The sequence below is a fragment of the Protopterus annectens genome, chromosome 8.part1 (genome assembly GCF_019279795.1).
Source record: "Protopterus annectens isolate FY-2018-M chromosome 8.part1, PAN1.0, whole genome shotgun sequence".
Lineage (NCBI taxonomy): Eukaryota > Metazoa > Chordata > Ceratodontiformes > Protopteridae > Protopterus > Protopterus annectens.
In genome coordinates, this window is record NC_056742.1 from 352,215,085 (window position 1) to 352,241,825 (window position 26,741).

Sequence of the window (26,741 nt, forward strand, 5' to 3'; positions counted from 1 at the left end):
TAAAACATGAACTAGCATCACCATTAAGTACTCTATTAAATCACAGCCTAACCACAGGCTTTGTTCCTGGGGAATAGAGAACAACAACAGTTATTCTCCTCCACAAAGGTGGCTTAGCAACAGTCCCAGGGAATTATAGACCCATAAGTCTGACCAGCCATATCTGTAAAGCCATGGAATGTATCATCATGGACCTCATAAATAAAGACATAGGCGATCTCCAAACCCTACATCTGATCAAATTTGGCTTTGATCAGGGCAGATCCTGCCTGTTAAATGTGGTGGACTTCTTCAAAAATGTGAACAGGGCCACTGACAAGGGCAAATCTGTACATGCAGCATACGTCAACTTGACAAAGGTCTTTAGCACAATCCCACACTCAGCCATCACCAATAAACTTAGCAAACTGAATGTAAACTCGTTTGTTGTAAGATGAGTTGCCAACAGCCTCACAAACCAGTCACAAACTATCAGAGTGGGTGATTCCAAATCAACCAGCAGGCCTGTCACCAGTGTGGTGCCACAATGTCAGTACTGGGCTCCTACTGTTTGGTATATACTTCTCAGTAGTTCAGGGCAAAACTAAGGGGCTGTGGCTGACCAAGTTTGCAGATGACTGCAAACTGGGTGCAATTAGTGAATCTCCAAATGATGCCAGTATACTTCAGGAGGGTCCTACATAGACCATCGTCTGGTGTATTAGTCATGGTCTCAAACTGAATGTAAAAAAATGCGTCATCATTCCCTTTGGTAAAAACAATGTCCTTTCACACTATCAAATTAATAACAATACCCTAAGTACCCATGACGTGGGAAGAGATCAGGGATCACAAGTAAATGGTGACCTTAACTTTGACTACCATGTGTCTACTGTAGTAAAGAAGACTTTCTGTGTAGCTCACTTGATTAGCAAAGGCAACACATCTAGAGCACAGGAGGTGATAACCCCTCTATACCCATCACTAATCAGGCTCATAATCAAGTATAATGCCCCTTTTGGCACATACCATACAAAGCACCTGCAGCAATTGGAGAGACCTTCAGAGGTTTCTTAACTGAGAAGATCAAGGGTCTCCAGCACTTGCCTTACACAGACTGACTACAGTTCCTGTCACTATACTCAGTATCATATAAACTTCTTAGGGGAGACTTATGCCTGGCTTAGAGAGCAATTTCTGACCCAAACCTAATGAATTTGTTGCAGATCCTTAAATCAAACCAGATTGGAGCTGCCCATTCCAAGACCTAATTATGGCCTGCAACTTGAACAGGACAAGCTGGAGGGACAAATTTGTCTCTCAGATATTGCTGCATCTTCAGTATAGGCTGCCAATTCATGTGAAGCAGAGAACCTCTATGAAACTGTTCACAATGAACCTGGACAAGTGGATGGGACACCGTAAATTCTTACCGGGGCCGGCGCCCACAACCCTCCTGTACATGGGCAGTCATTACTAAATACAGTCCTGGATATTGACTAGAGTATCTATGGTATTACATTGGGATGAAACGGCTAACCATGAACTGGCTCTGGGTCGATGGCCTGATAATCGCCTATGATCCTATACCTGTATTCTGTCTCCTACAGGCCTGGCATACATGGCATTGTCAGATCCCACTCTGATGGACCTTCTGCATATTAGCAAAACAAATAGCACCAGAATAACCCATTTTAAAGTCTTAAACCTTGCCTATGATACAAATAGGACCTGCTGGAGAGACAGGTATGTATCCCAGAGAATACTCCATCTCTGGAACAGTCATGTGAAGGAGAGTTCCTCCCTAACCCAATTCAAGTTTAATTTGGACAAGTGAATGGGGAACAGGAAATTCATCCCTGTCTTGGCACCTGTGTCTCTAATGGACATAGGCAACCTGTAAATAGTTCATTTCCCAGGCTTCTGCTTGTAAATGTTTCGTCTCCCACTTATCAAGGGTACCAGAAGTTGTCAGAGATTTGGGATGCATGCCTAGGCTTAAAAAAGCCCTTGTGATTGTCAGTCTAGTAAACACCTATGAGCATATGAACTTCCACAATTAAAGCACACACACACACACACACACACACACACACACACACACACACACACACACACACACACACACACACACACACACACACACACACACACACACACACACACACACACACACACACACATCAAATACTTAGGGTCCTCTACAAAGTGAAACTTTTCCTAACTAATTTTGCAAGAAAAAATATTGCCTTATCTCTCCTTCTGCCCGCATTCTTATACTCTGCCCTAATCCTTACTAATCTACAATCCTCTCTACTTAAATATGTTTTATATAATAATATTTTATTTGAAGGTGAATTTTATCTCTAAAGATGGTTATTGCTACAAATGTGCCTCCATTTACACAAATTTAGTTATTTGACATTGGTAACTTCTTTGTTTTTGCTTCAGCTTTTTCAAAATATTGTAGTATCTATTTACAATACCTTGGCAATATATTTATTTTATGGAATGGAACAAGTCTTCAATTGTTAGAATGTCTGGAATTTTTAAATGGTAGTATTAATTTTTTGGAATTTACTCACAATTTCTCTGTCTCAAACTATTGCCTTTTTGGATATTACATTAACTAAGAATTCTGACTTGAATTGTTTTTCATGAAATATGTTTAGAAAGAGTACTTTTTCCCATTGTTATCTGCACTTTCAAAGCAGACATCTATTTAAACACAGTATTGGGATAGTTAAATGGCAGATGGTTAGACTTCCTAGGCTTATTTCTGATGATGGTATTTTTGAACAAGAATTAAGCATTTTATGCACAATGTTGAGTAAAAGGAGTTATATTGATTATATTTTAGAAGAAAAAGCACAGGATGTTATGTCTGGGTGAACTACAAAATTATTTCTGATTCTTAAGGGTGGGGTAGTGAAACCACAGACTCCCACTACCTACAGTTCTGAAATAAATACCATTAAAGACATATTTCAAAAGCTTTGCGGGTTTTAGCCTATTTTGACAACACTAAAGAACTAGTTGGTAATAACCCTTGTTATATTTTCAAGAAAAGGGTGTCTTTAGATGAGTTGTTCTAATTATGTTCACATGCTGACTAAGTTCACTAGAAAGTACAGTTTCTGCTCATTAGTACAGGATAAGTAGTTAGTTTGGCTATATTTCAGAAACACAGGCTCTTCAAGCCAAGCAGATGACCATAAAAGATGAAGTCAATGAAAATCCTGAAACATGCATGGCCACTGTTAGTGGGGTTTGGTTTTATTGGCCTGACTGTAACCATAAAGACTTAAAGTAAAAAATCCTGGACATTCAGAAGCCATGAACCTGAAATACTTGATGTCTTTAAGGAGTCATTTGCATATATCCCATAGGCCTCCACTACAGGAGGTTTAAGGTATCACACAGTAAAAAACTCTAGCTTGGTTGGCATTTTTCTTGCAGTTTTTACTCAACGGTTTATCTGCGTGTCATTTTTACCCTTTGGTTTGGATCTATAATATAATGTGGAATTGTGAAGTTATAGGCTCATAGGTTCAAAGGTTGGTACTGGACTATCTGTCCGAAGGCATATATTAGCCCAGCCACGTGCGGTATTCACCACCCCTTTAGTAGTTCCCTAGACCCTTGTACTAGCAGCTAGTACCCTTGGCCCCTATCTAGTAGTGCTGTTGGTGTGATCCCCATTGTGAACTTTCTGTTACCCATCCACTCATCAAGGTTCCTCTTAAAGAGTGATAGTGAGGGGCTCTGTCTTATGTAGATCGGGACCCTGTTCCATAATAAGGGAAGTCTCTGCGAAGGGACTCTATCCCTCCAGCATGTTCTATTCATTGTTGTGTTGAGGTTTATATCCCTAGAGCGTGTAGCTTGAGTAGATTTGGTTTTGCTAAGATGGAGCATGTTCAACAATTCTGGGTTGGACATGGCTCTGTACATTAGACAAAGATTGCCTCTGAGAAGGCGGTATGCAACAGAGAACAGTTTTAGCTTTTTCAATCGTGCTGCATAGGGCAACTGTTTGAGGCTAGTAATCCTCTTGGTTAGGTACCGCTGTGGTCTCTCCAGCTGCTGGAGATGTCTAGCCAGGTACATTCCAATTGGTGCATTGTACTCAATAATGGGTCTGATGAGGGAAGAGTAGAGGGGCACCATTACATCCTTAGATCTTGATGCGAACCTTTTTGTGATCAGATGGGTCACATAGAAGGATTTTCTAACCACTTTGGCAACATGGTTATCAAAGGAAAGCTGACTATCTACTTGGGTCCCTAGATCCCTTATTTCTTCTTCAGAATACAGGGGATTATCTCCTATGTTGTAGTTTGTGGGTACTCTGTTTTTTCCAAAGGGGATTATTACACATTTTTTTGCATTTAGCTTGAGACCATGGCTTTAAAACCATGCATCAGTCTCATTTAGGCCCTTCTGGAGGATCTCCATGTTGGCCGGAGACTCTATTATAGCACCCAGTTTGCAGTCATCCGCAAACTTAGTCAGCCACAGCCCTTCCGTGCTTGCCTGTACTTCTGAGAAGTATATGCCAAACAGGAGGGGCCCCAGGACAGAGCCCTGAGGCATACCGCTCATTACTGGTCTGGATTCAGACATAGATCCCGCTACTCTTACTTTATGGGATCTGTCTGAAAGTCAGTTTGTGATCCATCTTGTGACGTAAGGGTTTATGCCCAGGCTGGTGAGCTTATCAATAATACCTGAATGGGGAATGGTGTCAAATGCTTTAGCAAGGTCAAGGTAAGCCGTGTGTACCTCCTTTCCCTTATCTATAGCCTGAGTAACTGTCTCTAAGAAATCCACCAGGTTCAGGAGGCATGATTTGCCCTTGACGATGCCGAACTGTGTGGAGTCCAGTGACTGGAGGTTCCCAATCTCTCCATTTATAAGTTCCATAATGATTCGCTCCATAGCCTTACAGATCAGACTGGTCAGGCTGATTGGTTGGTAGTTCCCAGGGTCAGTTGTGGCCCCACCCTTGTGTAGCGGGACCACCATTGCTGTGCGCCATCCTATGAGCACATATCCTGTGGAGAGGCTGAGACTGAACAGGGTATTAAGATGTGGGGTTAATTCCTTTTGGAGCTCGTGTATGACAGCCTGGGACACCATCTGGTCCCATGGAGGCAGTGTTTTTAGCTTTAGATAGAGCCTTGTTAACCAACGTATCAGTAATAATTGGACCTACACAATCCCCTGGAATGGTGATAGGCCCTGTAGGTGGTGAGGGGGGGAGAAATTTGCACTGAACCTGTCAGCCAAGATGTTGGCAATGTCAGTGGGGTCAGTGTGTTTTGTTCCATTTTGTACTAGCTCAGAACAGACCTGAGCGTTGTCATTTAGGTTTTTGACGTAGGCCTTATGGTTATCCTTGGCATCCCTGGCAACTTTCTTTTCAAAATTAGCTTTAGTTGACTTGATGAAAGCCATCAATTTCTTACTAATGCTGATCAGGGATGATTTTTTGGGGTAAATAAAGAAACAGTTGTGTAGCAAGAGGTGAGGGGGTGAAATTTGTAATGTTAGAATATATTTAAAGGAGTATGTGTCTGAATGTAGCTATTGTATTGAACTTGAATGTTTATTTATTTTATTTTGTTTTTCAGTTTTGTGTTATCTGAGGTGAAAAAAGTGTATCTGTAAAGTAGAATACTGTTTTTATACAAAAAGCCCTTAGTCTTCCTGATAAGTGCCTCAGGATCGTTTGCACCCACCTGGGCTTCCACCAGTTTAGGCAGATGGACCTTTGTTTTATGACACTGTGCTGCTGTTTAAGAAGTGTTGCTACTATTTTAACATGTATTTGTCATCATGTAAAGCAGTTCATAGCTGAAAAAGTCAGCTTTTGACTAGCTCACTGATACAGTTAACAAATGAAATAAATACATTAAACTAGTTTTGCTAAATATATATACATTTACACTGTGTGATGAAATCATGTCATAATATATTATAGTTTTCGAGTGGCTTTTATTAATTAATGGATAAGAATTAGATTCTTTGTGTGTGTGTGTGTGTGTGTGTGTGTGTGTGTGTGTGTGTGTGTGTGTGTGTGTGTGTGTGTGTGTAGAAAGAGATTGAATGAATGTGTGTGCCTTCTATTCAGATGGATGGTCCCATAAACTGAAGATTTTTGCAATTTGATAATGAAAGGGGCGGTTCCCTTGAATGACTTAGACTCTCAGAAACATCTCCCTAGAATTTGATCTGGCATCAAGATTCTTTTAACCTTTTATAAACCATTTTACCTGTCTTTGAATTAAATGTGGCCTAGTAACGTGAAACATATAGTACAAAAATGATGGACACTTTAGCATTGACAAAATATAAGGCAAAGCTCTTGCTGAAACAATTCACAGTACCAGAAGGAGTAATGTACTCTGCTGTTTTCTGAGAACACACACACACACACACACACACACACATATATATATATATATATATATGTATATATATATTTTTTTTGATGTTTTAGAACTTAATGCATAGGTACTAGTATTTTTTTACTAAAAGCATGGATATTGTTAGCCTAGTCCCTAATAGATTTAAATATGCTCATAGCTACCTGTTTATAAAACATTTTTTTACAGTTGTAGAATCACATTTTATCTCCTAATTTTCACAGGTACATCATTGTTGTTTTTCTCTCGATCTATTTATTCTATTCTTCCATCCATTCATTTCCTACAAGACTAGTTCTGCTGAAGGCTGTGGTGCTTGCAAGCTGAGCAAAACAGATTTGATTTCCCCACCCTAAGGAGCACTTGCAAGGGAATTCTGCAATAATGCCAGATATTTGCAAGCAAGGTGAGAGATATATTTTCTCTCCAGTTTGTTCTGGGTCTGTGACAGTGTCTTGCCTGACACAACTTTCATAAGTGGTAACCACTGGATAGTCGTAGTATATCCCAAGCCACAAATGGTTTCTTTTAATACAGAGGAGCAGCAGCTCCACTCCAGTATTGCTGAGCCTCTCACTCTAATAAGAAAAGATACCCCAGCATCCTTGCAAGGGAACCTTGTTTCTGCTATTTGCAGTCATGACTTTTTTGTCATGGCTAAAAGCTTGTGACCATACGTGAGGATAAGACATATATTGACCTGCAAACAGAGCTTCAGCTTAGGACTCCTGTCTCACTCCTCACTGCAATATGGTACAATCCCTGTAGTACTACCACCTCCAGACCTTATCATTCCACCAGCCCACTCTAACGTCCATCATGAATTGGACTCCAAGATACTCAAGCTCCTCCACCTGTAGTTGTTCACCTCTCCCATGCAGAAAGCAAGTCATATTTTCTGGGAGAGAACTGTGTCTTCTGATTTAAAGTGGAAGCTTTTTAACTCATCTGCTGTACTCAAATTTTATTTTATTTATTTATTTAACATTTATTTGCCATGCAGGTCTGACTTGAAATGAGCCAATTTTCAGTGGAGGCCCGGTGATAAATGCTCCAGACGCATGTCTTTGCAACGTGGGAGGAAACTGGAGCACCTGGAGGAAACCACACAAATGCATGGAGGACATACAGACTCCACACAGAAGGCACCCCAGCCGAGAATCAAACCAGAGAAAGTCTTGCCGTGAAGTGACAATGCAAACTGCTGCAGCATTTTGCCATCCAAATCCACCCTTCCTTCCTACAGTCCCCTCGCCCCTCGCCCCTTGCTCTACACCCATTTCCTTTTTCTTCCCGTAATAACTTTGCAGTCCCACATGTTATTATACAGCAATTCTTCACATCTCCTACTGCAAACTCTCCATGCACTACTCATATTCTGCCCATCGTATCTCTTCATTGCAGGAAAAACAGTCACTTGTAACCAGAGCACACAATCTGCAAGACAATACTGCAGTCCTCAATTTTCCAAAATCTATAGTTTCTTTATTTTGGTTTCACACTGATGTTCTTTCCATGCGGCTGATGAGCAGGTTGTGACATATCATACACCCTTGCATAGTCTTACTATCCATTAAATATATCTGCGTTAATTAAGAGAATGGTAACACACCTCTGATTCTGCAAATTCATGGAGTGAACGACATGTACTGATTGCCTTACTGCCCCATATTGCTGTAACAGCTTCTACACAACTGCAGGGTACAGTCATATATCTTATATATGGCTATAAAACAGGTGTAGATAATTCATCTACTCTGACCCAAACTCCTCCCACAAGTAGGTCTTCACTTCAATGGCAACTGCAGTTCGTTTTTCCTAGTGTATCAAAAGTACATATCAGTGCCGCGGTGGTGCAGGGTAGCGTTGTCGCCTCACAACAAGAGGTTGTCTTGTTCGGTTCTCGGCTGGAGCGCTTTCTGTGAAGAGTCTGCATGCCCTCCTCATGGTTGAGTGGCATTCAAAAGACATGCATGAATGGGTTTGCCTTCGTTGAAGGTTGGGCGTCAGGCTGGCACCCCGGCACCATAAAAACCTACTGCCAATCATTAGCGGACCGGAGTTCCGCTGTGGCGAACCCTAACCGGGAAAAGCCAAAAGAAAAGCAACATCAAAAGTACATATCAGTCAATTCTGGAGACCTCTGTCCTTCTTGCATTGCAAAGAAGGTCTCTGCCTTTAATATGAATGGTTTCCTTACTACCGGAGTCAACCAGCAAGTCCATGAATCAGTGCCATAATAAACATTTGACCAGCTTTTGGTCATGGCAACTTTTTGCTTCCACAGTTACTGAAGTCTTGAAAAGGGATTATTCTGAACACATACCCAAAATTTCCCTGAAATATAACAAACGCACTTATGGGGAAATGAACTTAACCTGCAGAGAAATATCTGAAAGGAATTCCTAGGACATCTTTTCTGTTTGTAATTTGTGGTGCTGTCCAGTTTCTGCTATGACCTTCTGACCTAGCATACTACTAAATGGTGATCAGCTGACAGCCCAGCATCTCAAGTGTCCTGAGCGACCAGAATGCATGGAATCAGGTCTGATGACATGACTACAGAGCTGGATATTGATGTTTGGCCAAAGTTGCTGAACCAAAGAGCACAATCATAAGCTGCCTTTTATATGAAACTTTCAGTGCTCAAGACTAACACACAAGCCCAGGAAGAATTCATTGCTTGGATTCAGCTCAGGAAAGCTGTCCCCCCAGTGATACCCCTTCATGTATCTCCATAATTTCATCTTAAATCACTGAAAGTCTCCCAGTCAAGTAGGCATCACCCTATTAAACACTGGTTTGAGTTTCAAATTAGACCATATACTCTAAAGGGCTGGTTAGCACATGTACACAAACAACAGACAGGCGTTTCCTTTCCTTTGTTTGCATTTGCATTAACTGACTCTCTTATCTACTGGTAAAAACCCAAAATCTAGAGCACCCCAATTAAGGGTTTAAAAGTAAATCCAGACACACCTTTGTCTCTCCTGAGGGGCATTTCACCTTCGAATGAGAAATCTGGTTGCAATATCAGTGCTGTGTATAAGGCCAACTATATTGAGAATATACTTTTCAGCTTCTTGCACAAGATCTGGCTCCTTCCCAATCACTGAGGTGACATTTTACATTCCAATAGCCAATGTCTTTGCTAGGGCGGCCACAGTGGTGCAGTGGTTAGCGTTGCCACCTCACAGGAAGTGGTTCTCCAGTTCAATACTTGGCTGGGGTGCTTTCTGTGCAGAGTCTGCATGTCCTCCCTGTGGTCACGTGGGTTTCCTCTGGGTGCTCCGGTTTCCTCCCACATCCCAAAGACATGCTGTAGGTTGATTGGACACTCTAAATTGGCCCTAGAAGTGAGTGCTTGCACGTGTGTGCCTTCTGTGGAAGGTTGGGTGCCGGGATGGCAACTCAACACTGTAAAACTCCACTGCCAATCATGAGCAGGTGATCCGCTGTGACGACCCCTAACCAGGAAAAGCCAAAAGAGGAAGAAGAATAGCCCATGTCTTTGCTAGGCTCTATCAGTTATAATTCCCTCACATCTGCCTGCCATTTGACTAGTATTGCACCTACCCTCTAAGCTTCACCTTGTGGGGTTTTAACCAATGTGGCAGATCCATGTAATGTTGGCTTTAGTAACTGTGGACCCAGTCTGGTCATCATTCATTACCTACCACAACTCAACTCTAAGTTGAGGAACCAATTTGAAAAAGAAGGTCTTCTACTTTTAAAAACTGTAGCAAATTGGTTGTTACATCTGTAATAACTGGTTTGCTACAACTTATACCACTTACTATATACAGTATCAGAACTGATTTCCATACTGCATTCAGAAACGCTGGTACAGAAATTAATGCTGTACTGCATTGCCAATGGTTCTGCATCTGCTGATCACTCCCCCTAGAACCAGTCTTGGGCGGCAGCAACCCCCTTTACCCTACCCTAACTACACTTCTGTTTGGGGTCTCCAAACCACAACTATTCCTTTCAATTTCTTTAGTCAAGTATTTTGAACAAAGGCAAAAATAATGAGTGGACAGCTGTCCAAAATCAGGGACATTTATAATTATTACTCAAGTTCACCTAAAATTAAAAAAAATGCTTTCATTTTCTGACCAATGTAAAGTGTGAAACTCTAAAGTCTGCTATTATTGACTGACTGTATTTTTTTTTACTTTAGTCTTCAAGGTGAAGACTTTTTCCCCTTGCTCCTGAAGCTGTCAGGGATTGTGATTTGCAGGTGCTGATGGTGTGGGAATGTAGCATATCTCTCAACCGCTTACTGGAAGAAGTTTCGATAAAGCCAAAAATATTGGGGGGGGGGGGCAATGTCTCAAATTCAGGGTCAGATCCTACATATTTCTCATATAAACTTAGAAAGCTGCAAGAATAACAGTTTTGCATTCACATATATTTTCTGATGGGTATAAACTCTGAAAATGCAATGTCTGTCATTACTTTGTGGATGCAATAAGTAACAACCAAAAAAAGGGCAAACATCTAGACAGTTGAGTGGTATTGTGTGTAGTACTGGTGTTTGTTAACATACTGGTATTTGTTAGTTAAATGCTGATATTTTAACAAATGCTGATATCACATTTGTGGTCACGCTGAAGAGCTCAGTGGATGGTAGATTGACTGTAGCAAGATGCTTGTTACCTTAAGCAGCTTTGCTACAGTTTAAATAGAAGAGCTCCATTTTTTTTTTTATTTGTCTTCAAAGTGAAGACTTTTTTTTGTTTTAGCTATGGTTTTGGCAAGTGAGGGGCCCAATTGCCCCTCAATAATCCAATGAACCTAAGGTCAGTCCTGGTTCCATGTATCTTCTTCTTCAGGCTGAACACCACCCCCATTTCTGTGATCCATCCTGTTTTGAATACTTGTCACAGAACAGCACCCTAGCCACGACTCCAAAGGAGGATCCTAGTATCTCTGCTCTGGGTGAAATTCTCTAATGTATTGAAATACCAGTCATGAGAGTCATATTTTGTGGGTTATTCTTTGTCTGACTCTTGTCTTAGGTTAGCTTCATGTGGATGATCCCATGAGGGGTAAAATGCCTAGAAAATATAGCTTTAAAAGTACAATCTGTCTGGGAAACTTAGCCTTTAAACTTCTATATTTTCAAGTATTGTTCTATAAGCTGACAACACAGATGATTTTTTTTTCCTATCTTTTTGTCTTGTAATTATGTGAACATACTATTAACTCTGATTAAACTTCAGTCTGAAATCTCTCTCTCCTGAAAACATTGTCCACAAAAAGGTATAACCATGCATTTTTGTAACCAAAACAATTATCAAATCATAAAACATTTTAGAACTATATTACTCCTTCCTTGTACTTATAACACACTATGTTTGTGCACTACGATCTGTACACTGCTCACTTCTGTATGTCTTACTGCTGAGTTTCAGTAAATTTACTTTAACTGAAAATATACCAGAGTTATAAAAGACAGTGTTATTGCATCTTTCTTTTCTCTTACCTCTATGGTACTTTGCAGCCCTGAATGTTGGGATAACAAGAATTAAATCACCTATCAATTCGAGAATAAGATCCCGCAACTGAATGGGGTCTTCGATATCTTCAAAGTATTCTTTTACAATGACGTGCTGAAACTCCTCTCCCACACTCTGAAAATAAAAAATAAATAAATAAATATGCAGTGAGCATCAGCTAACAGGGAACCTAGTGATGCAGTTATTACATTGTTATGGCAAGGAACAGACAGAGGGAAGAGGGTCTCATTCAGCAGGTTATTGTACAAATGACATTTCAAAAAATGTGTTTTGAATCTACTTCTCTAATGAGACAATAAAGGTTTGTTTTATAGGAGATTCCCCAAATCTCCGTGCTGGGAGCTGCTCTTCTTTAATATACACAATTCCGAGGTTTTTGCACATTGTGGTATGTGTATTTCACTTTAGCTGTGACCTTCTTCTATTATACCATGCTTTGGCTGACTGTTCACTACTGCACAGCTGTCCATCATATAACTTGATAGCTATCAGGGGAAGCCTATGTTAGATGTACAGTACACCATTTGCTTTACAGGATCTAGCAAAGTAGACGTTGAGTAATATGAAACTATGTCAGTCTTGTCATGAAGGAAACTACAAGTGTATGTGTAAATAAAAACATGCAAATAAATATTAAAGAAAAAGTAAAAAGAAATCTGGGAGGACCTTACAGTCACTCAAGCCCCAGCTGCTTGAAACCCAGAAGCTCGTAGACATGGTTCGAGTGGCTATTGCCCATTCAGCCACATGGACAAGCAGCTGTTTGAACCTGAATGTGAATTCAGGGTAACAGCTACTGCAGATGTCAGATGCCATCAAGATCTTGTTGCAGAAATGTAAGTGGAGAGAGAAATTAGAGGGAAAGAGAGGGCTTTAGATTTAGAGAGGTTCATAGGTTCATAGGTTGGTACTAGGCTATCAGCCCTAAGGCCTATACAAGCCTAGCCATAACAATTCCTGGCTATTTCTTTCTACATTTTTTACTTCCCTGGACCCCTGTCTAGTAGGGTGACTGACATGATCCCTGGGGTGAATTTCCTTTCTCCCATCCAGTTGTCAAGGTTTCTTTTGAACAGGGCTAAGGAGGCACTCTACTTGACATGTATGGGCAGTCTATTCCAGAGTCTGGGGAGTCTCTGGGTCAGGAACATAGCCCTCCAGCATGTTTTATTTATTGTGATGACAAGGTTTATATCCCTGGAGAGTGTGGCTCTGAGGGATTGGGATTTCTTTAAGTGTAGCATGTACAGCAGCTCTGGGTTTGACATGGCCTTGTATGTTAAGCAAAGATCGCCTCTGAGTAGATGATATACAACAGAGTATAGCTGGAGTTTTTTAAGGTGGTCAGCATAGGGCATCTGCTTTAGGCCTGTGATTCTTTTAGTGAGGTATTTCTGTGGCCTTTCCAGTTGTTGCAGATGTCTTGAGAGGTACATACCAAATGGGGCATTGTATTCTATAATGGGTCTAATGAGGGATTGAGTACAGTGGGACAATGACCTCCTTTTTTCTGGATGAAAAGCCCTTAGCGATGAGATGTGCCACATAGAAGGATTTCCTGACTGTTGTGGCATTGTGGTTATTGAAGATGAGACCACTGTACACCTGTGTCCCTAAGTCTCTTATCACACTTTCAGTGTTTAGTGTACTGTCACCTATGCGGTAATTTATGGGTACATGTTTTTTTCCCAAAGGGGATAACTATACATTTCTTTGCATTGAGCTGGAGCCCATGGCTTTGGCACCAAGCATCTGTTTCTGTAAGGCCCTTGTGTAGAGTATCCACATAATTTGGGGATTCAATAATGGCTCCCAGTTTGCAGTCATCTGCGAACTTTGTTAGCCAGAGTCCCTTAGTGTTGGCCTGTACTTCAGAGAAGTAGATGCCAAACAGGAGCGGTCCCAGGACTGAACCCTAAGGTACTCCACTTGTCACTTGTCTGGAGCTGGATGTGGAGTCAGCTACTTTTACAGTGTGGGTTCTGTCAGTAAGTCAGTTGGCAACCCATCAAGTGACGTAGGGATTAATGCCCAGCTTAGTAAGTTTATCTATGATTCCAGAGTGGGGGATGGTGTCAAAGGCCTTGACAAGGTCCAGATAGGCTGTGTGGACTGCCTTACCCTCATCCATGGCTCTGGAGACTGATTCAAAGAAGTCAGTCAGGTTCAGGAGACAAGATTGGCCCTTCACAAACCCAAACTGGGTGGGGTCCAGTGTTTGAAGGTTGCCAATGTCTTTGTTTATAAGTTCCATGATAATACATTCCATGCCCTTGCAGATCAGGCTTGTCAGACTGATGGGGCGGTAGTTCCCGGGATTCAAGGTGGATCCCCCCTTGTGGAGTAGGATAACTGTAGCTGTGTGCCACTCAGTGGGTGGGCACAAAGCCTGAGGTGAGGGTATGATTAAACATGACACTTAGGTGAGGTGCCAGTTCATTCTGTAGCTCATGTAGTACACAGCCCGAGATGTCATCTGGTCCCATGGATGCTGTATTCTTAGCTTTGGAGAGTGCGTTTTTTTACCTGTGTGGCCATTATTACTGAAATTTGGCAATCTTCCTGTATTGAGATGGGCCGTTTAGGGGGAGAGAGGGGGGTGAAGTTGGCACTGAATCAATCTGCCAGGATATTGGCAATATCCTTGGGATCAGTATATTTAATGCCATTTTGTTGTAGCTCAGAGCAGATCTGAGCATTGTCATTTAGATTCTTGACATAGTTATAGAATGCCTTGTGGTTGTTTTTGGAATCTTTGGCAATTTTATTTTCTTAACTAGCTTTGGAGGATTTTATGAGGAATCTCAGCTTCTTACTGAGGCTGGTAAGGGAATTTTTTGCATCGTGGGATTTTCCTCTTTTCTGCAACAGTTTCTTCTTTTTGTTGTAAAGTTTGTTTATGGCAGGGGACCACCAGATTGGCTTCCTTTTTTTGGAGGAGAGCATCTTGGTTCTGTTTGGGATAGCACGATTCATGCAGGAGTGGATGTGCTCGTACAGTGCTTTAGTGTAGGACTCAGCAGTCGAATTTTCAGTTCTCATCTGCATAGGTGTCATGAAGTTTGCCATTTCTGACTTGAGTAGCATGAAGTTGGATTTGGAGAAGTTTTTTATGGAGGTTTCCTTACTGGGGACTGGGGGTGGGATGTGGATGTTAAGGGTGATTAGCTTATGGTCTGACCTGACCAACAAAGGGGTGACCATAGGTGTGGAGCATCGATTTCCCATGTTGGTAATTACCAGGTCTTGGATACTTGAACCCCTAGTAGGACTATGGATTAGTTGATCCAGGGCATTGGAATTTATGAATTCCAAGAACCATTGGGCAAAGGTATTGGTACACGAGTAGTTTTCCAAGTTAATGGCAGGGTAGTTGAAATCACCCAGTATTAGGGTGTTTGGTTGTATCTTAATATTTTCCAGGTGAGGGGGATATTAGGTTTTGGGAGGGATCGGGACTTGTCCCAGAGTTCAGGTTAGGGAGCAACCAGCAGTTGGCTTAGAGTTAGGGTTAGGGAGCAATCCAGAGTTGGCTCATAGTTAGGGTTAGGGAGCGATTGGAAGTTCTCATAGTTAGGGTTAGGGTGCAATTGGCACTTGGCTCCTATTTAGGGCTAGGGATTGATCACGAGTTGGCTCATAGTGAGTGTTAGGGAGTGATTGGGAGCTGGCTCACAGTTATGGACAAGGAGTGATCACAGCTGGCTCAGAGTTAGGATTAAGGATCAAAGGGGAGCTGATTTTAGGGTTAGGGAATGATCCAGAGTTGGCTCAGAGTTAGGGTTAGGGATTGTCAAAAACTCCAGCACAAATACAAACAAGCTAAAAGCTTTTTATTTAAGTGACAAAATAAAATAAAATAAAATAAAATATAGTGTAAACCACTTAGCGCTTTCACCTGAAAACAAACCAGGCATCCTTGTTTGGAAAAGGTTTCACCTTTGTACCTAGTTTTAAGAACGAAACAGCGAGACTTTTGGTCAATCTTAGGTTGTATACAAGACAGTTGAATTTACAAATGTATTTTTTTAAGAATCACAACTTGTTGTATGAACAAACATTAGGGCCAAAAAGAAAAAGTACTTTTATTCCCCCCGCTCATCCTTGTATACACACATTTGAATCTAAGTGTGAAGCTCAGATTTGAAGGTTGAGCAAACTGAATGATTATTTTCCGGACAACATGACCATTGGTGAAAAGTTTTGTCTAACGTAATTGACTACTTCGAACCAATTTAGAGTCATGAAACCGGACAAGGGCGGGGGTGTGGTTATTATGTCAGCGATTGATTATTCTAACAGAATGACCATTTTATTGAATGATGCCAATACTTACAACAGGGTATCACGTAATGAGATGCATGTGGCATACTCTAAAATTGATTGGCTTTTGTATGAATGGCTTATGGACGGGGTTATAGACCAAGATGAACATCATTATTTACAGGTAGATCACCCGGTGACGCCTACAATTTTTGGCATACCTAAAATCCATAAAAGCCAGAATAATCCACCTTTTCGTCCAATTGTTTTGGCCAAAGGCTCCAAGACTGAAGCCATGGCCTCATATGTTGATTTTTATTGTAAAAACATTGTCAATTTTTTCCCACACATTTTGCGTGACTCATGGCACTGTTTAGATGTTATCAGACAGCAACATTTTGATGAGACATTCATTATGGTCACTATTGACGTTATTAACTTTTTTTCTGTAATACCCCAGTTAGAAGGCCTGGATCTATTTAGATCTTGTTTGGAAAACAGAGGTGGTTTACATTCTGTCAAAAGATCTCTTGTTGTTGACCTTATGGAACTTATTTTATCCAACAATTTTTTGGCTTTCGAAGGTGAACTCTACAAACAAGTCACGGGAGTTGCCATGGGGGCAAAATGTGCACCTATCTATGCCAATTTTGTATTGGCACAATGGGAACTTGACAAAGTTTTTTCATCACCATTTATGCAACATGTGAAACTATATCTTAGATATTTGGACGATATATTGATTTTTTGGAGGGGCCAAATAGATATGATTCACACTTTTATTGATTACCTTAACGACACCACAAATTTTTTGAGAATTACATTTAAGGTACACGGTCACACTTGTAACTATTTAGATATTCTATTGCATACCAAAGAAGAACGAGGTGAATTAATTATTGAGTCAAATATTTTCCGTAAAGAAACTTACTCAATTTCTTACACTTTCAGAGTTGTCACCCACTGTTTCAAAAAAGAAACGTTTTCAAGGGTCAGATGGTAAGACTGTCTAGACTTATTAGTACCGATGACCATTATGTAATGGAAACGAAAGTCCTAATGGATATGTTTAGACAAAGAGGTTACCCCTCAGACCTTTTAGATAGAATTAAAGAGGAAGTTGATGTTAAAAGACACCTAACATTCAAGCCGATATTACAAGGAGGCCTACCCAAGGTTAACTACGACCAGAGCAATGATACTTTTTCCCCTGTCCACGAGAAATACAAGAGAGCCATGATACGGCCTTTTAATGGCCACTCTGACACAATTGTCAACATTTTGAGAGAAACATGGCAATACACGATGGATAAGGAAACAACACAGATTATAGGGAACATACCTCTTATTACATACAGTAGGGGGTCGAATTTGAAGGAGTTGTTTGAAAGAGACAACTCTAACAATGGGCCTTATAAAAGTTCCATTATGAGTAAATGTGGTTTCTGTAGTGTATGCAAGTTCATCAATAATGTCCCATATGTGACAGTTTAAAATTTCTACAGAACCATAAAATGTCCTGGTCACTGTAATTGCAACACTAAGAGGGTTATTTATATTGCTACCTGCCTAAGTTGTCCCAGTTTTTATGTTGGGAAGACCATCAGAAAATTGAGGTTAAGAATCCTTGAACATGTCAGGGACATCAAGAACAAAATGACGACCAATTCCCTTTATTTACACAGTTTGATCTGTGTTAATTTTAAGAAGTTTTTATTTTTCATTATTGACACAGGATTCCTGACAATGATAGATGTGGTGATTTTAAGATTTTATTAGAGATGAGGGAGACAATGTGGCAACTGAGACTAAATGCATCTAGACCCCCAGGGATTAATGAGTACATTTCTATGGCAAGTATTTTAAAATATAGATCACTTTTCATATGAACTAGACATACAAATACACTTTTTTATGTATGGATGTTTACTTTGGAGAGTTTATTTAACAATTAATATTTAATGTACTTGATTTTTTTTTTATTTAACATATTTAATTATATATTTATATACTTTTCATTTAAACTAATTTTCTTTTACTATAACAGTTTACATTTTGCATTTTATTCAATTTTATGTGTTTTGTGTGACAAGTATGAAGGTTTACAAACAAAGGTTTCTTAAAGTTCTGAAATTTGTAAGAGTCTTTTAATAATACGCTGCTTTTTTATAAAAGACTTTGACATTTTTAACATCATCCGGTCAGAATTTTGTATTGATAGGTTGGTTATAAAGGGCGGGATTTTTTGAATTTACTTATAACAGTTGGTCTGTCAACAACAGTTTACCATTCTGATGATGCCTGGTTTGTTTTCAGGTGAAAGCGCTAAGTGGTTTACGCTATATTTTATTTTATTTTATTTTGTCACTTAAATAAAAAGCTTTTAGCCTGTTCGTATTTGTGCTGGAGTTTTTGACTGGCCATTACTTGGAGCTGCATTGGACTATTTTAGGGTTAGGGATTGACTGGGAGTTGACTCAGAGTTAGGGTTAGGGAGTGATTGGGAGTTGACTCAGAGTTAGGGTTAGGGATTGACTGGGAGTTGACTCAGAGTTAGGGTTAGGGAGTGATTGGGAGTTGACTCAGAGTTAGGGTTAGGGAGTGATTGGGAGTTGACTCAGAGTTAAAGTTAGGGAACAAAGGGGATTTGTTTTTAAGATTAGGGACAGGGCTCTGGGAGAGAGAGTTAGCTTAGTGATAGTGCATGAAATTGGGGTAGTGGGTGTTAGTGCACTTGCAATACAAGCAAGTGACACCAGGGAAGTGTGTTGCAAGCTAATGGTACATGACCACATGTAGTGCAACCAAGAATCTGGGCTCTGAATAAGTAGTCAAAAAAATAGGGAGAAACTTATTTCAGATATACAATGAGTAGGTTTCAGACAAAAGGAAGAAGGGAAAGAAGCCAGAACATTAGGCTCAAAAACAAAGGGAAATGTGAGAATAACTAGTATAAAAATTGTACAAAATATTTATAGAAAGAGGGAGAAATTCAAACACGTGAAATCATTGTTTACAAAAATGTATAAAACATTCATTAATGTTACCACAGACATTTGTCAAACTATAAAACATTTTAGGAGTATAATACTCCATTTAATAGTGAAACAGTGATGGCTGCTAAATAGACGTATGAGTGAAGGGATGACAAAAGAAAGTTGTATGCATTAAGATGCTAATAAGGTTGCCCGACTTAATTATGGATGTTCTTTGCATAAATGATACCATATTGAAAATAAATTACTGATATGGTAAATAGTCAGTTCAAGCCCAACAATTTAAACTGTTTTACTATGTGTGTGGGCGGGGGGTGGGGTGGAGGTGATAACCCTCTCATAAAAAACTTTACCCCACAAGTAAAGTACTACATGTCTGAGGTCTAACAGTGTTCTGGAAGAGAGTGAACTATTTTCTCTCTTTCCTGTGGGTATGTGCTCTCAAAGTTTTAAATATATATATATATATATATATATATATTCACTTTATAATCTCAAAATACTGAAACATCAAATTTCAGCATGTCGAGACTATAAAGTCGAATTTAAACATCACCGAAACTCCAAAACCTCGAAATTTAAAATTGCGAAGTTCAACACACCACATATCACACTACACAAACACTAAACTACCCACAATGCAAAAAAAAAACACACACACACACACAAATAAAACAATACAAACTAACAAACCTACACTAAACAAAGCAGGGGAGCAAGCCCTCCTCCACCCACCACCCTCCTACTTATACATTTTAACTCTGAGATTGCACCAAATAGAAAAAGATAGCAAACTCACAACCAGACATTCTACATTCCCTCACACACACATCATATATATACAAACACCACCAAAATGAACATTTAAACACTCACACTTTTACCTGCCTACCCTAACCCACACGTACAACTTCCAGACAAACTCACATACACTCACACACCTACCCAAAACCCTTATAAATTAGGCACTTACCTTAAATTACACCTAAATCCACATACTAAACCAGAAACCATCCACACAGCACATTCCATGACACGTACAAGTGACAATGGTGTGGTGAACTGAGCTCCTCACATGATGGGCTTAAACCGTTGAAAAAGCAGAAATACGTTTACTGTATGCAAGTGCTGTCAATGTCACCTGTTCAGCTTTGTGACATTAGAGGTAAGTTATTTTGCTATACTGTCATTTCTAAAACAACCTTTAGCAACATTTCATGATTTCTAGTAATAAAGTAAAAAATGACATGCATACTCAGCTTACAGTACATTAAAGAAGAAGAGAAAGGACATTAAATCCATAGAACAAGAATATTATGGATGTTGTGAGTCTGTTGGTAGTGATACTTGTCTTTTCAAAGAAGAACTTATTCTGTGAGATCTCATAAAGTTGGAGATACATTAAGTTGCTGATAGCTATAAGGTCATCATTATAGTTCTTGAAGAATTAAGGAGAATTGGTAAAACCACTGGCAGCGTTGTTTATCCGATTATACGCAGGCAGGATAATAGTTGTGATGTGAAAAAGGTAGTTTCTTTTAAATGAGTGGGAAAAATAAAGAAGAAAACTACTAATCTGCAGGTTGATCTCTCTCTCTCTCTCTCTCTGTCCCATTAATGTACCATGTGGTAGATCAGGCAACAAGCACCTGTCAGCACTTGTTGTTTCTGTAGCAGTTACAGGTTTTACAGGCTCAGACTGCTAGCCCAAGACCCATCCCTCCTCAGAAGGTGCAGCACACAGATTTACATGCAAACACACACACACACACCTATGGTCAGTTTAGTGCCCAGTCCACCTACTGCATATCTTTTGAATTGGGGAGGAAAGCAGAACACCAAGCAGAAACCCACATGAATGTAGGGAGGACATGAAGACTCTGTACAGAAGGCACCCCAGCCAAGAATCGAACCAGAGAACGTCTTGCTGTGAGGTGACAATGCTAATTGCTACACCACTGCACCACCGAGTTTGATCTCACTGGTAGATAAAATATTGGATAAAAAGCTGTAAGCATTAGGGCCCAGTGATATTTCCACATATATATATATATATATAATAAGAAATACTTCAAATAAATATAATAGTGTTTTTTGCATAAATATTTGACAAGTTTGATCGGTGATGAACTGCAAACATTGGCTATCAAAACATCAGGCAGCACTATGGACTTAACATTTACCTGTTTAAAAAATGATATTTTAAGGCTTTTCTGTCCAAGTTTGGGATACTTTACATCAAACCCAATACATTTCCTCTGTTAACTATTTTTCTTTTAGGACTCAAAACTCCAAGCATTTCAACATTTAACTTAAAATGTTGTTTTCTAAACAAAGTTTTACTTCTTACATTCAATACCATCTTATTAATTTGGACAAACTTATATTGACAGAGACTCTTAAATGCATTCTGTGAACTTCAGAAAAAATAAAGAACAGAAAAAAAATCACAATCCTTCACAGTTCTGGTTACTGCCTTATCTTGGGTTCTTTTTGTCTCTTTCTTGCTATATCAGCCTGTAATTCAGGCCCCCAGCCTTGGCTCCTTTCTAGGCCTATGACTGTAATGGTCTTGCTTGCTTGCTGATAGGGAAGGTCCCCTACCTTTACTAACTTCTGTAGTCAGGCCTTCTGATCTCTTGACTGCCTGTAGGCAATCATCCCTCTAGAGACTTGGAATTTCAATACTTTGAGTGACATAAAACTCTCTCTGTAGCCTTGTATGTTCTTTTAAATGAAAAGTGGATTGATTGAGGAGGAAGTCACTTCCTCCTCTTGTTGGATATTCATCTTTGTAGTTACTTCTATATGTATATTGCCCCTTCTTCATTCATATCTAGCACTTAAACCTGCACCAATAAGAGTTACTCTACCACATGACCTCCTAAGTAAAACTCGAGGGATTGAGCTACAGTGGTGGCCAGTGAGCTAAAAGAATGGCTGGCTAAACATGGGTCATTTCTTAAATGTCTACACTCTGGGAACTACTTTCATCATGATGGGAACAGCCATGGTCAACTCCATATTAACATCTGAAATCACGCTAACCCTGACTAGCCTTGTTTACATGGATTTGTTTACTATTCAGCATCAGTAGATTCACTGTTTCTCTGGCTTTCCTTACATCTGCATGGCTTTTACATGTCACAAAGCCAAATACTCTTAATTTCCTATCTGAAATCTGTCCAGCATTGATATAAGCTTTTTCTAAACCCTGTTCACCTTTTGTACCTCCAACAAATATATTTCCTGTAGTAGACATTTTCTGTGTTGCAAACAGTTTTTTTTGTACTTTTTTTAGCTGTGTAATTAATATTATCCTTTTACTTTTGTGATACAGTAGAGAGTCGATTATCTGAACATCGATTATCCAGGACATCAATTATCTCAACACAGACTTCCAAAGTTTTCAGGTAGGAAAAATCATAAAGTCTGAATATGTAAACATTATATGTATTCAGCGCCTTCTGTGTGGAGTGTGCATGTCCTCCCCATGGCTGAGTGGTGTTTGAAAGACATACGTGAATTGGCAAGCCTTCATTGAAGGCTGGGTGTCGGGCTGGCACCTCGGCACCATAAAAATTTACTGCCAATCATTAGCGGACCGGAGTTCCGCTGTGGCGACCCCTAACCGGGAAAAGCTGAAAGAAAAAGAAGATATGTATTCACTTGTGTGTGTTTTTTGAGCTTGCATCCTACTTGTGTCTGAAAAATATTCTTTATTGTCCACCAGCATCACTGAATGGTTGGAAAATGTATTCCCTATGTGCAGAAAAAACAAGATTTTAGAAGTTTTTTATCTGGTTCAATTATATGTTTGATTATTCGAACAGTTTGATTATCCAAATGACACTTGGTCCCAATTAGTTTGGATAACCGACTTGCTACTGTATTTTGATTTTCTCTTAATAAAATGACAAGTCTCTGTTCAGCAGCAACAGAAAGTTTATTTATAATCTTCCTCTTGTTGGATTTCAGCTCTAGTAATTTGATAACTACAATATCTCTTACAGTTTTGTTGTCCTAATGGTATCCAATTTTGGCACCATAATTTAAGAGGTGAGATTCATAATGTTCTGTTTTCGATGACCCAGCATTGGACCAGTAATCAAGGAGCCTCAGTCCTCACAACTGGCAAAAGTGGGGAATGTACACTGGGAGGATAGCAAGTACGCACACACACAGTATTTCCAGGTGGAGCTCTCTGCATCAAGTGCAATTTCCCTCAAAAGCACACAGAGACCATAATCAGTCTGGGGTTGGTTTCTCCCTCTTTCTCCAAATCCTCAATAAGACTCCCCACTGGAACAGCTATAGAGTTGAGATCTCAGCTGAGTGGCCAAGCAAAGACCTCCAGCACCCTCTCTGTCCAACCAGTGCTTCGTGTCCCTGTCCAAGTAGCTGACACACACACTCTTTGAGGTTTGATTTACACACACAAACACTCTCACCTGGGAAAGGCTGGAGGTTTACTATCTATGCCCCCTTTTGCCCAGACTATAAGGTAGTTATCACTGCCACCAGCCAGCTCCTTATCAGCTACTTTAAGGCCCTTAACAAAGGATGTCCAATCTTATTGTTTAAGGAATCAAAACACTAGCAGTTTCAAGGGTGAAATTAAACTCGTTTACAGAACAGTAATTTCAGTTCTTTCATTAAACACCAGCTTGATAATATACACAGAATTATAGTGAAAGAGTTTCTTAAGCACACTACTCAAACATTAGAAAGAATAATGAACAGAACGGCTCAGTCCCTCATAGGTGTAGTCTTTGCATTTTAGTCACTGTTTACAGCTTTTTCCTGAGCTGGTCTCTTTTTTTCTGTCTTTCTTTCTCTGTGTTTAGAGCTCCTATGACTGTCACTCAGTGGATATGTTTGTCTGTTCAGGCCCCCAACTTTGGCTCGTTTCTAAATGTTGGAAATGAGAAAAACAGAGGTCATATCCTGTGCACCCTGCTCCCATAAGCATGAATAAAAGAATACAATGATAAGATTAAATGCTTATTAAGAGCATTAGAAAGATTTGATAGCAGAACATCACTTGTATGTAGGTAACACAAAGTAGTTGAGTCTATCAGGTGCAAGATCACTAGCAGAAACTTTAATAGGAAATGGCATAGCAAACCACCTGCAGATTTAAAAAATAATGAAAGCATAGAAAGCAATACACAAGGCATGTTATCAAGTATAAGAGCTGAATTAGAGATTAAACTTATGAGAGTCTGCATTTGAGCTTTAACAAGGGTAGAGAGTATATGAATGTTGCACAGAAAGCATAGAAAGCAATACACAAGGCATGTTATCAAGTATAAGAGCTGAATTAGAGATTAAATTTACGAGAGTCTGCATTTGAGCTTTAACAAGGGTATAGAGTATATGAATGTTGCACAGAAATGAAAGACATAAGGGCTGAAAGAACAGACCTTATACATTAGAATGACATCAGGACTAAGGTCCAAAAAGAAAAGACACAAGAAATTTGAAAACCTAGAACTTCTCAATTCTGCAAACCAACACCATGGAGCCTAAATAGATGTAGCAGAAAATACAGTTTATTAAAATAAAAGTTGAGCGCTTTCATCTTTCTAAGTATCAGACTTCTTCAGAACAGTATACATGAATACCCAATACACTTAAAAAGCCTTTCCACAACCCCATGAGACATGAAATACCAATCAAAACTATCATTAAAATACACAATTTAATTGTCTAATTAAAAGTATATCTTATTATAAATTGCACAGAAAACAGGCTCCACAGTGTTTTGTTCGCAGTTTGGGGATGTTCTTAGCTTTTGTTACTGTGGACAAGATTCCAAATTTTTTTTGTAGTTAAATTTAAAGACCTGTTTAATAATGGCAACAGAAATATATGTATATAGTTTCAAATAACATCATGCATAGATGCCCAAATCCCCCACTTGACAAGTAAAGATTGATGCCACATTTCCTACAGCTTCTGATTTATCATGACATTGGGGACAATTTTAATATTCTCATGAAGGACTTAAAATTCTAGAATCCAAACAACAAAGAGAGCTTAAGCCCTTAAGATATTACTGATGAAGTCAGACATGGATCAACACTTTCCTGTACATGAAATTCAGTCCGTCATACCTGCTAATCATTTGAAATGTCAGGACCCACTTATGGAAATATATCAAATCATATGAGGAGAACATGAGAAAAGTAGTAGCGCAAGGATAAATTATTTGGAAATACCTAAGGCAAGACAAAATCTGCAAGATGCAAGACAAAACACCACACTACAGAGTCCATCAGATCAACAGAAACACTTTTAAATGACTAAACAATTATATTTAAATAAGCAAGTATTAAATCTACATGAGAAGAAATGGCATAACTTAAAAAAAGATGATAAAGAGGATGGTTAAGGAGAGAAATTTGTAAGACTAGACTGCTTAATTGCTATGGATATAAAGAAAATAAGAAAATGTGCTTTTAATGCATAAGACCCAATAGGAGAAAGCTAATACATAATGAACTGATATCAGTAAAAAACAGGGTCAGGCATAGAAAGAGTGAGAAAAATGCAATAGATGAACACTTAGACTATTTTAAAACTATATTTGGAGATGGACCTACAAGGATCTAAAGAAAAATGCTTGAAGAACACATTAGGATGTTAAAACTAGGCCCAAGAATATGAAAGATGAATGGGAATTAGCATGATCCAGACAAATTTATAGTGGATGCATTAGCTGTACTGATTACCTTATATAATCAGTTAAGCATTCAGATCTGGTGTGGTCTAGTTCATCCTCTTCAAACCATTATGATTGAGACTGTAGATATGAGCAAAGAAAATTTTTTCAAGTTTATAACTCCTCCAATTACCCATAATGCCATTCATTTCTTACTCTTCTCAGGAACCTCTTTGCCATTTATCTAGTTCATAGGTTAAAATTGCACTGAGCTGCATTTTCAGAATTTTCTGGTTTGTCTGGAAAGTTGTTCCCAATTGTGCATATGCTTGAAATGCAGCTTTTCATTTGTAGATCTACTAATATTGTAGTTCGACTTTCTTGTTATATGCAGTCTTTATTTATTAGTACCTTCCAAATTGGTGCTTCCTCTCTCACTAGGCTACATCCGTTTTTTGGCCAAGCCCTAATGCCCAGCCCTGCTCCACTCTTTTAGAATTACAAGGTTGTTACATTTTTTCTACATACCTTCAGAAACCTTGGATATTGGACTTTCTGAGATTAGACCTGGTGTTGGGTTTGCAGTTGCTGGGGTAGCTTATGGCTATGAAGATATTTGTTTGATTTTAAAAATGTGGGTCCTCTGACAGTTGTATGTTTAGGACCATAACATCTGAAGGTTGATTGTCAGATATGCAGAGCCTTCAACAGAAGGAGATTAACTGATAGGAGGAGCAATCTTATGCATAAGAGTTTGATGGCTGAGGGTGATTCACGTCTCGTTGAATTTTGTACTCTCAAAGTTCTAAGTGATTAGTCTCCAAAGTTCATTGGGCAAAAACCAAGAATAAAAATAAATACACTAGAAAGACAACCTCTC

General features: G+C 39.4%; 1 protein-coding gene across 1 annotated transcript in view; it reads right to left on the reverse strand.

Moving 5' to 3' along the window:
- LOC122810348 (carboxylesterase 5A-like) overlaps positions 1 to 26,741 on the reverse strand; it is a 384,579-nt gene that overhangs the window by 48,902 nt on the left and 308,936 nt on the right. Inside the window, exon 10 of the mRNA XM_044081929.1 lies at positions 11,902 to 12,049. Within this exon, the coding sequence (XP_043937864.1) occupies positions 11,902 to 12,049 (148 nt within the window). The remainder of the gene's footprint in view (positions 1 to 11,901; positions 12,050 to 26,741) is intronic.